This window comes from Marmota marmota, unplaced genomic scaffold (genome assembly GCF_001458135.2).
Source record: "Marmota marmota marmota unplaced genomic scaffold, marMar, whole genome shotgun sequence".
Taxonomy (NCBI): domain Eukaryota; kingdom Metazoa; phylum Chordata; class Mammalia; order Rodentia; family Sciuridae; genus Marmota; species Marmota marmota.
In genome coordinates, this window is record NW_026000082.1 from 316,696 (window position 1) to 327,689 (window position 10,994).

General features: G+C 35.8%; 1 protein-coding gene across 2 annotated transcripts in view; it reads left to right on the forward strand.

The window, feature by feature from the left end:
* Window positions 1-10,994, forward strand: part of Slc35d1 (solute carrier family 35 member D1) — a 45,467-nt gene that overhangs the window by 18,755 nt on the left and 15,718 nt on the right. For both annotated transcript variants that reach the window (XM_015484887.2, XM_048815176.1), the window contains exons 8-10: window positions 741-808; window positions 1,933-2,011; window positions 5,178-5,260. In XM_015484887.2, coding sequence (XP_015340373.1) covers window positions 741-808; window positions 1,933-2,011; window positions 5,178-5,260 — 230 coding nt within the window. The remainder of the gene's footprint in view (window positions 1-740; window positions 809-1,932; window positions 2,012-5,177; window positions 5,261-10,994) is intronic.

A 10,994-nucleotide genomic window follows, 5' to 3' on the forward strand; every position in this document is an offset into this window, starting at 1 on the left:
GTGATATATATATATATATATATATATATATATATATATATATATATATATATATAAAATATATTATATCATGTCATATATATATATGAACAATAAATCTCCCGGAGTAGACCTTAGGTGTATTTGTATAATTACTTCTATACCTGGGATTGAATTCAGGGGTACTTGACCACTGAGCCACATCCCTAACCCTGTTTTGTATTTTATTAGAGACAAGGTCTCACTGAGTTGCTTAGTGCTTCACTAAATTGCTGACGCTGGCTTTGAACTCACAATCCTCCTGCCTTTGCCTCCCTAGCTGCTGGGATTACAGGTGTGCGCCACTGCACCTGGCTAGAAATGTGTTTTAATGTTGGAGAAAACCTTTAACGCTAGTACATTAACAGCCATCTGGGAGAATAGCTGAGTTTAGCCAGATGTGGACGTGTGCCTTAAGGAAATAATTATTTCTTTGCACCAGTAGGGAGAAGTATAAAATCTCCCCACATTACATTTTAGAAAGTAGGATGTCTTTTAAAATTTTTCGTTGGTTCAGTTTGGTATATTTGAAACTTGAACATCACTCTATCCTGGGAGTGATGCAGGGAAATGCATGCCTGTGTATGTGTGTGTGTGTGCACGCACACGTGCGCGTGCATGTGCATGTTGGGGGTACACACATAAAAGGATTTTCATTAATGAACGAATGAGCTCCTTCTGAGGGCCTGCTCTAAAATCTAATGCTTCCTTGCATATTACAGGCAATGGAGTTTGAAGGCTGGGCCGACACCCTCTTTCTTCTACAGTTCACCCTCTCCTGTGTGATGGGGTGAGTGTTTATCACCTTGTTAGCAGATAGTTTTCCTAGAGACATAGATTAGAGAAATTTGTTCAGGAGTTCATTTGCCTCATTTCCCAGTATCTGTTTGGGCTCCTGAGTGTGTCAGCTTAGGATAATCAATTCCAGACTCAGTGGTTTCATAGTACCACCTGGGAGTGTGCTCTTAAGGCTGCTGAATTGATCCCAAAGTCATGTTAGAGGAAGAAAAGAGCTGATATTTATCCATTGGCCTTGTATATAATAAGCATCATTATATTTCAGTATGCATTATTTTATCTATACATTGACAGTTTGACACATGTTGTTGTTCTCTTACCTATGAGAAAGCAAGCTTAAAAATTAATTATCAAAGTTTGCACAAGCAGTAGATGGCAAGGCTGCATTTGACTTTGGGGCTAATTGACTTCTCTCTACCATGTTGTCTTCTGTCTAGAAGAGAAGATGTAAAAGGCAAAGAGTATCTGCAAACATGCTTCTCTCCTCACTTTCATGTTTCTATAATGTGTCCTTCCCTTAGCCAGTCAGCTCATCTGTGACTGGACCTGGCACATAGTGAGCAGGTGCTTCAGAATATAATGACATGCTTCCCTAGGATTAAGTCAGCTCAAAAGCCTCAATGGAAACCTAGGATTTCCAAGTGCTGCTACTTAGTTATTGAGGGAGCCTGTATCCCCTCTTAAAGTAGTTCCAGTTTGATTTTCTTCCATCCTTAAGAATCCCTCTTGCCTTCATCCTGTCCAGAGGTCACATTGTCCTCATGAGAGGTATACAAGTGAGGTAGGGTTGTGAGATCTGAGCTTTCTGTCTAGCTTAGGTGAGATAGTAGGAAGCATGATTGCTAAAGAATACTCATCATTATAAGTAATAGTTTCATGGTTTTGTTGAGGGGATTCGAAAAACACCAGGACAGGAAACGGATGTGTGTTTCTCTTTAGAAGTCTTAAAAAATCTGAAGCTTCAGTGTAACAACAGTGAGGTGAAGAAAGCTCACAGTTGCTCGGTGACTAGAATGAGCTAGCATGGCCAATACTGGCTATTTCTCTTGGCTAGAGATTATTTTAAAGTAAGCACTGGGTCTTCATTATGATGTACCTTTTCCTTCTTCACCTTAGGTTCATCTTGATGTATGCCACAGTGCTCTGCACTCAGTATAATTCTGCTCTTACAACTACAATAGTTGGCTGTATTAAGGTAAGTTGAAAAAAAAAATACTGGTATCTTTTTGGTATGTGCTTTTTTTTGATTATTGATCCTCTAAAATAATAATCTTTTTATGTTCTTAAGTCCCATAATCCTTATTTCCTGTTCTATCTTATTAGTTTTGATGGGTTGTGTTGCATTTCTAACAGTTTTTAAGAATTCAGGAAGGGCCTGGTCTGCTTGCAGGCAACTTAGCTCTGAGGAGTGCGGGAAAAGGAAAATGTATTATCTTAGAGTAGAGGAAGAAAGAAAATTTAGGCTATTTGTGACAGGGCAGATGAATAGCTTAGTAGTGATAGGCCCATCCCATTAACCGAAGTAAGAACTGCTCTGTTTCACTGAGTTCTGGTGTTCTGTGTGAAGAGGTGCTGGCCAAAAGCTAATCAAGGGTGCTTTTCCTGTGACTGAGCCAGACCTTATATGACCCACTTTTAAAAATTGTGTCTGACATTTTCAGTAATGTTACTTCCTCCTGAACTGTTTTATTTGAGGGAGACTCATTTGTCTTCAGTCAAGAGAGCCAAGTTGAGTATTGAGCTAAAGTTCACTGAAGCCTGAGGCCTCTTTCATCTGACTTTGTGATTCTAGCTCTTTAACATCAAGGAGGTCATGGCATATCTGAATTAGCCAAGTGGGTTTACTTTCTAAAAAAGACAAGACAGGGAGGTAAGTCCATGATCATTTGGGAAGAAGAGGATGGTTACTTTGGTGGCTTCCTTTCTGATGCTTCAATAGTCATCAGTAGAGGTAACATTTTTACTGACTACTAAGTAAAACATGCCCCCAGTGGAGTGGGGCCCATCCCTGGTGTTCTGCACCCCCAGTGGAATGAGGCCTGCCCAATCTCCTGTTAGAAATCAGATTGGATTATAATTTTCCAAAGTCTGTAGCTTCACATCATGAAATTAGAGTGTTTGACATGAATAGAATTCTAAATTAAGCTATAACAAGTCAATTGTGTGAATTCTCCCAGAAAGCTAAAGACAAGGGACTGGGCTGACTGAGATAGTTTTAGCCCCTCAAAATAGCTCTCTGCTGTGTTTTGGTTTTGCATAGTGATGCTTCAAGAGCAAAGTGGATGGCTTGTATCTTTAGAATAAGAGCAGTTAAGAACATAGGAGATAGGGCATTTGGTACCATGTTTTAGCTAAGGAGAAGGATGGGGTAGGAAAGCCTATGTTTGGTTTAAATAATTAAATGACTTGCTTGGAATTTCTTAGTGTGTACTTTACTGTTGTGAACATGGGATACACACACAGTGATACCTAATGTGTGTCCATACTTTTCTTTTGGTATACTTTTGATATAATTTTGATATATTCTTTTGATATAATTAAGTAACCAAGGATTTACTCAGTCCCAAGGGAGCAGATTTATTTCAGACCTTTGAGGGAAAAACTGTATTGCCGGATTAATTGCTTTTGCTCCTCACTGCTGCATGGTCTCACTGTTGAAGGAGAGCTAATAGATGGGAGTTAGAATCTACCAAAGCTACAGTGGTGCTTCTTTCATTAACTTTTCTGCTTTTCTTTTACTAGCTTTTCTGCTCAGCTGTTCTTTCAGGAGGCTTTAAGCCTCTTTCTGTTCTTAAGGATCCCAACTTCACAAACCCTCTGTCAGATTCCTCATTTCTCTTTGGTGAGGTGTGATAGGAAAATCACTTAGTATTTCTGGTTAAAAAAGGAATCCCCAGGCCTACTCCAGATAAACTAAATCACAATCTGTAGAGTATAACCTGGAAATCTTCATTTTTAACAAGGTTTCCAGGTAATTCTCAGATACACTAAAGTTGGAGAATTACAGTCTTAGTTTTGAGCTCACAGTATACTCTTCTGTGCTTCCTGTAACATTCTGTCTGGGAGAGGTTGGTGTCCTCCTGATAGCAAATGTTGCTTAAGATACCCTAATATATACCTACAACTTTTCTGATTTTGAGCAGCAAGTTGTGCTCTCGGTAGGCCCCCCTCCTTTCTGAAGTTTCCTGGACAGTTTATGCAAATTAATTCACTTTCTCCGTGGATCTTTGTATTCAAAGAGGTCCTGTTATTTACTTTTCCGGCATACCTATTGGCCTTGTTTACTATTACAAAATACATATATTTTATCCTTCAGTAAGAAAATCTGCTCTAGGGCTGGGGCTGTAGATCAGTGGCATAGCGCTTGGTCTGATGCACCGGGTTTGATCCTTAGCACACATAAAAATAAACAAATAAAATAAAGTCCTGATGTCTATCTACAAATACAAGGAAAAAAAACCCTGCTGTAAGGTAACTTGCTGTCACTGTCCTTAGACCTAGAAGAAGCTGGTGTAATTTTGAATGCTCTCTGAAAGAGCACTCTTATGAAAGTTATTTTGAAGTTTTGTTTTTAGTTTTTGTTTTTTTCACTACTGAAGATTGCACCAATTGCCTTAGCTAGGCAAGCAGTCTACCACCAAGCTATAACCAAGTCCTGGCCTTTCGGCCTGATCCAGGAATGTTGCTACATTGACAATTTATGGTAGTTTCAAAAGAGAGGGAAGCAGTAACTTATGAATATAAAAGAAGGAATATTTGAAAGGAATTGAATGATAGTTTAAACTTTAGAAAGTTGTTTTCTGCTTTTTTAATCTGAAGATAATTAAAGAGAGCTGGATGTTTATACCTAGGAGTGTCAGAAGTGATTTTAGATATAATACTTCAAAATGACTTCCCATGTGTTATTGAAGATAGCAAGGAAAATTTCTCTAATAATAGTCTTCATGTTGGCAAAGTTCCCATCATCCCCTTTTTCCTTTTTAAAAGAAGAGGAAAGATGTTTGCATGTTAGCATTCTTTCATTCTTTATTCTTTCTCTCATAATCAGTAGTTATCCCAATCAGAGTAAAAAGCCATCTGTCAGCCATCCCACAAGGCAGGGAAAGTTTGATAATCTTGTTAATGATCTACAAGCATTTACTTCTGGAGAAATAATTTGGGAACAGGCTAATGTCATTGACTTCTTACTGGTGTCCTTGTTCATACTACACTCACTTTAGGGTTAATGGGTTTATGTTGTTACTGTTTGTTTGTTTTTGTATTTTAAGGGTATTTAAGGTCACAGCATAGATGAGTTTATATGTACATTTAAAAAACTTGGTTAAACCTATGTAACAATGTATCACTTTTTTTCTTTTTAGAATATATTAATAACTTACATTGGAATGGTCTTTGGTGGAGATTATATTTTCACATGGACAAATTTCATTGGCTTAAATATCAGGTAAGTAAAAATGTTTAATTAAATATAACCTCATTGACAAATAAGGTTTAGATACTCAAAATAATGTCACAGTAAGCTTGTGTTATTTAATGGCAAATTTATTTACTTATTAAATAATATTTATGGAATGCTTACATTGTGCTAAATATTTAATGTCTCTACATAATGCTTTTTGAGGAAAAGGGAGAAAATAATTCCATATTCTGTGCACAGTATTTAGGAAATCTTTTCTGGTAGGTAAACTCCCTTTATTTAGCTTTCAAAGGACAGTTGTTTAATTATACTAGCTGGCAGTGAAGCATTCTCAAAAATTAAGAGCTAAAGAATTCCACCTCTTGGGCTAGGGTTGTGGATCAGTGGTAGAGATTTGCCTTGCACGTGTGAGGCACTGGATTCGATCCTCAGCACCACATATAAATATATAAAGATATTGTGTCCCTCTGTAACTAAAAAAAAAAAAAAAGAATACCAGCCCTGTTACAATTGATTTGTATATATCAGTAACTTTCTTTAGATCTTACTTAATCTTTATCAGTTCAGGTATTTATGAAAAATCATTTCTAGTTTTGGCAATTTGAATTTCACAGTTTTAAATGTTAGTTATATGCCTAAAAATTATCACGTTTGTATTTGGGACAGACCCCTGTTCTAAAATTAAATTTGTTTAACAGCCTACTTGACATATCTAGCTGACCTGTCCAAAACTGAGTTCCTTTTATTTCCTCCACTTCTCCTCCACCCACTGTCTCTATCATCTTGGTTGTTGGAGATGCTATCCTTCTAGATGCTCAATTCAAAAACTTTGGAGTTATCCTTGACTTTCCTATCTTGTATCCAATGTCCAGTCTGTTAGCAAATTTTGTTGGCTTTATCTTCAGAAAATATCCAGCAAAGGATCACTTCTCACCTTCTGCCTTACTTTCATCATCATTTAACCTCAGCATCTCTGGTCTAGATTTTTACCCTAGTGTTAAATACTTGTATGCCTGGTTTGACTCATGAACCTTCCTCTTCCCAGTCAATTCTCAACAGAATAGTCAGTGTAGGCTTATCAAAGGTAATTAGATCATTCTTTCAATTCTCCCAATAACTACCTTAGCTTTCTAAGTCCTTACTAGATCCTGTAAGATCTATCCCCTCTTTACCTCTCTAACTTGAGCTCTTACCTTCTCTCTTACTCCACTTCATCCACTTAAACCTCTTGTTGTTCTCTAGAATGTTGAGCATGCTCTCTCTTTATGGCTGCTGGACTAGATTTTTCTTCTGCCTGGAACATTTGCATGCCTTATTCCTTTATGTCTGTAAATTTTTGCCCAAATGTTACCTTCTCAAGTAAATCCACACTGACCACCTTATTTTAAAGCGCAATGTTCTTTCTTTTAACACTCCTTTCTTTCTTTTAACATCCTTTTACCCTGCCTCTTCTACTTATCTTTTCCAGAGCATCACCATCTAATATCATGTATAATTTGCTTACTTGTATTTACTATTTCTGTCTCCCCTGCTAGAATGTAAGTTCCATGAGGATAGAAATCTCTGCTTTTATTGTTCACTGATGTTTTTCAAGCTTCTAGGATGAGTCCTGATAGTTGCTTAATGAATAATTGCTTTCTGAATTCTGTATGGATTGGTAAATAAGCACTTTGGGAACTGTAAGGATCTCTAGTAGTATAGGTAATATCTTTTTAACATGCAGCAAATTGTTTAACTTCTCTTATCTTTTAGTTCTTAAAATGTAAACCAATGATAATAACTATTCTATCTTCCTGATGAATCAAAATTAACACTAATATTACTAACAGGTTAACAAATCATTTTTAGCCTTTCCCTGAAATGTATTTGCCACTGTTGTTGTCTGTCTTTTAGAGGAAAAATCATTTGTTATTTGAAGGATCAGGGGTTGGTAGGAGGATTGGTATAGTATATAGATAACTGAAGAATGAATATTTTAAGAGGTTGAGTTTGAGACCTTGATTGGAGTTGCATTGATGCTTACCTTCTTTGTGACTTTGAGCAAATTGTTTATCCCTTCTGAGTTTGTTTTCTTATGTGTTGGGAATGAAAATAACTATTTCTTTAGAGATGTTAGAGTGAAACAATGATAAATGTAAAGTACCCATTCACTCCTTAATATCGGTCTTAGTATTTCATGAATATATATGAGGAAGGGTCAGGATGGAGTAAAATGGAGAATCTGTTCTGAGTGTGCCCTGAATTTCATTTTTAAAAATCTGAATTAAAGGATCATGTGACACAAATATAGACCCAACTCAGGGATGAGTTGGTTTTCTTTTTGTCTTCCTTGAAATAAATGATATAATGGCCAAAATGAAGTAAGAACTTCTGTTTCAGATCTCTGCCACTCAAATCTCCTGTAAGATAGAAAGGTTAGGTATCAATACACAAAAAACTATTGTATTTCTATATATTAAACCATCTGAAAAAGAAATTAAGAAAACAATTTTATTTAAAATAGCATCAAGAATAAAATATTTATAAATAAATTTAACCAAGAAAGCAAAATATTTATTACACACTGAAAACTATGGTACATTGATAAAAAAAATCAAAGACCCCCCCCCCCCAACCCCTCCATGCGATATTGGAAAGATATTGTATATTCTTTCTTCAAGACTTAATATTGTTAAAATGCCCATACTACTCAAAGCAGTGCACAGATTTAGGTGCTATTCCCATCAAATCCAAATGGCATTTCTTACAGAATAGAAAAAAGTCCTAAAATTCATACAGAGTATCAAAAGACCCAAGAACAGCCAAAGCTGTCTTGAGAAAGAATAAGATAGAGGTACCACATTTCCTGATTTCAGAATTTATTACTAAGCTGAAGTAATTTAATAAATAGAGTTCTGGCATAAAGCCTTCTGTGCGAACAAAATAGAGTTCCCAGAAATTAACCCACATATTTGTGATCAATTGATTTTTTACAAAGATGCCAAGAGCATACAGTGGGGAGAGGATAATGTTTTCAATAAATGGTGTTGGCAAAATTGGATATCCACATGCAAAATAATGAAATCACTCTCTTATCTTACACTGTATACAGAAATCAACTCAAATTGGTTTAAAGACTTAAGCATAAGACCTGGAACTGTAAAATCCCTAAGAGAATAAGGACAGTACTTCATGACCTTGGTCTTGAGTTCATGGATCTGGCATTAAAAGCACAGGCAAAAATAGATAATTGGGACTACGTTAAATGAAAAAGCTTTGGCACAGTAAAGGAGACAGCAGAGGGATAAAGCTACCCACAGAATGGGACAAAAGACTTAGCAAACCATGTAGCTGATAAAGGGTTAATTTCCAAAATACTTAAGAAATTCACATAACTCAATAGCAAAAACATAACCTGATTAAAAATTGGGCAAAGACATTCTTCAAAGAAGACATACAAATGACTGGCAGGTATAGGAAAAAGTGCTTAACATCACCAATATCAGAGAAACACAGATCAAAACTACAGTGTAGTACCATCTCATACCTTTAAGAATGGCTACTATCAAAAAACAAAAGACTAGTGTTAGCAGTGGTGTGGAGAAATTGGAATCCACAGAATATGGGTGGAAATGTTCAGTTGCCATGGAAAACAGTATGGAGGATCCTCAAAACATTAAAAGTAGAAATGCCATATGACCTAGCACTTCCACTCCTGGGCATACATCCACAAGAATTGAAATCAGGATCTCATAGAAAAATCTGTACTCGTGTTCATTCCAGCATTATTCATAGTAGCTAAGATATGGAAACAACCCAAATTTTCACTGATACATAGATTTTAAAAATGTGAAATGAAATAGTATTCAGCCTTAAACCAAGAAAATCCTATCATTTCCATTATCCTGGATGGACCTGAAAGACATCATGCTCAGTGAAATAAGTCAGTCATGGAAGGACAAATAATGCATGACTCCACTTGTTTGACTGTTTTTACAGAAACAGAAAATAGGATGATGGTTGTCAGGAAATGGGAGGAGGGAGAAAGAGGAGGAGATGTTCAGTGGGTATGAAGTTATCACAATATATAAATCATAGATATGTATTGACATTGTAGCACCTATATTAATGTAGTGTTGGACACTTAAAATTGTATTAAGAGGGAAGATCTCATGTTCAGTATTCTTACTACAAAAAGAAAATAAAAGGCAAAGGCACACAGGGCACTTTTAGAACTGATGGAGAAGTTCACTACCTTGATTTTGGTGATAGTATCAGAGGTGTATGTATATCATAAATTTGTATTCATTAAATGTATGTAGGTTTTATATATATAAAGCTACAAAATAAATAATTGAAAGATGTAGGCGTTTACGTATCGCTCACACCTCAGTAAAACTATTAAATAAATAAATAATATATAGTTTTTTAATGTATTAATCATATCTCAATAAAGCTATAAAATAAAGAAGTAAATAAATAAAAGTTAGGTTATCTTTTTTCACATTTCAGGTTATTTAAAGAAAACCTCCTAGGTATCTGAATGTGTTGAAATATTATAACATGAATCTTCTAATATGTATCAAAAGGAACATCTTGAAAATTGTTCTAGTGGAGTTATTGTAACAGGTAGTTCTGGTTAATTATATAGTCTTGGTTCAAGTTTTTTAAGTGGTACCATTTTATTAGACTATATGACAATGATGTCAATGGTATTCTTGACATTTTTAGTAATTTCTAATTGCTTTCACATTTCATTTGTAATAAATTTTCTCTTTAGTCCCCATTTTATTACAAGGCTAGGGAGATATATAATATGCTTTATTCAGCCAATTAGCACTCAAATTCTTTGCAGAGTTGGGATTTTAATTTAGGTATCCTGACTCCTATTTAAATATTTCCATTATAATGTGTTCATTAGCTTTTGGCAAGGAAAGTATATTATCTAATATATCCCCACTTTTTCTCTTCAAAATGCAAATTATGACTTCATTGCTTACCTTTCTTTTAGTTTTCTTCCACTAGTCAGTAAGTAGAATCAGAGATTGTAGATACTTTTTTCGTATTTAATATATAAACCAAACTTAACAGCCAGGCATAGTGGGGCACACTTGTAATCTCAACAACTCAGGAGGCCGAGACAGGAGAATTGCAAGTTCAAAGCCAGCCTCTGTAATTTAGTGAGACCCTGTCCCTCTCACCCCCCAAAAAAGGGGCTGTGGATGTGGTTCAGTGGTTAAGTGCCCCAGGGCTCAATCTAAAGTGCCCAAAGTAAACAAACAAATCCCATATTTACAGGAGCTATTCATTAGATTTCACTTTGTTTGAAAATGATGTCAGTTAATATTGACAGACTGTGCTTTGAAGAAAATCACTAATAGAACTGTATTCTTAAAATAACCTATGATTACACTTGGACATATCTTGCTCCCCTGCACCCTTCCTAGTATTTTTGCTGTTTTAAGAAAAGTTTTTGAAGAGCCCTCTCTGGTATGATTCAGGTGCTAGAGATAGGAGGCTTAGTATCTTTTCAGGCTTAATCCAATGTTGATTCTGTGATTTAGGGAGGGGTTTTTGTTATGGGTAGTGGTGGTGGTGTTTTTTTTGTTTTGTTTTGTTTTTTTTCCTGATCTGAGCTATATTGAGATTCCTGTTTCCAATTCTCCTAAAGTCCTTTTTCCAAGTGACAGAATCCTGAGGGCTCTGCCAAGCCTCCAAAAAAAAAAAAAAAAAAAAAAGGGTAAAGCAGAGAGGATGGGAATGGAGTGGAAAGAATTGAAGA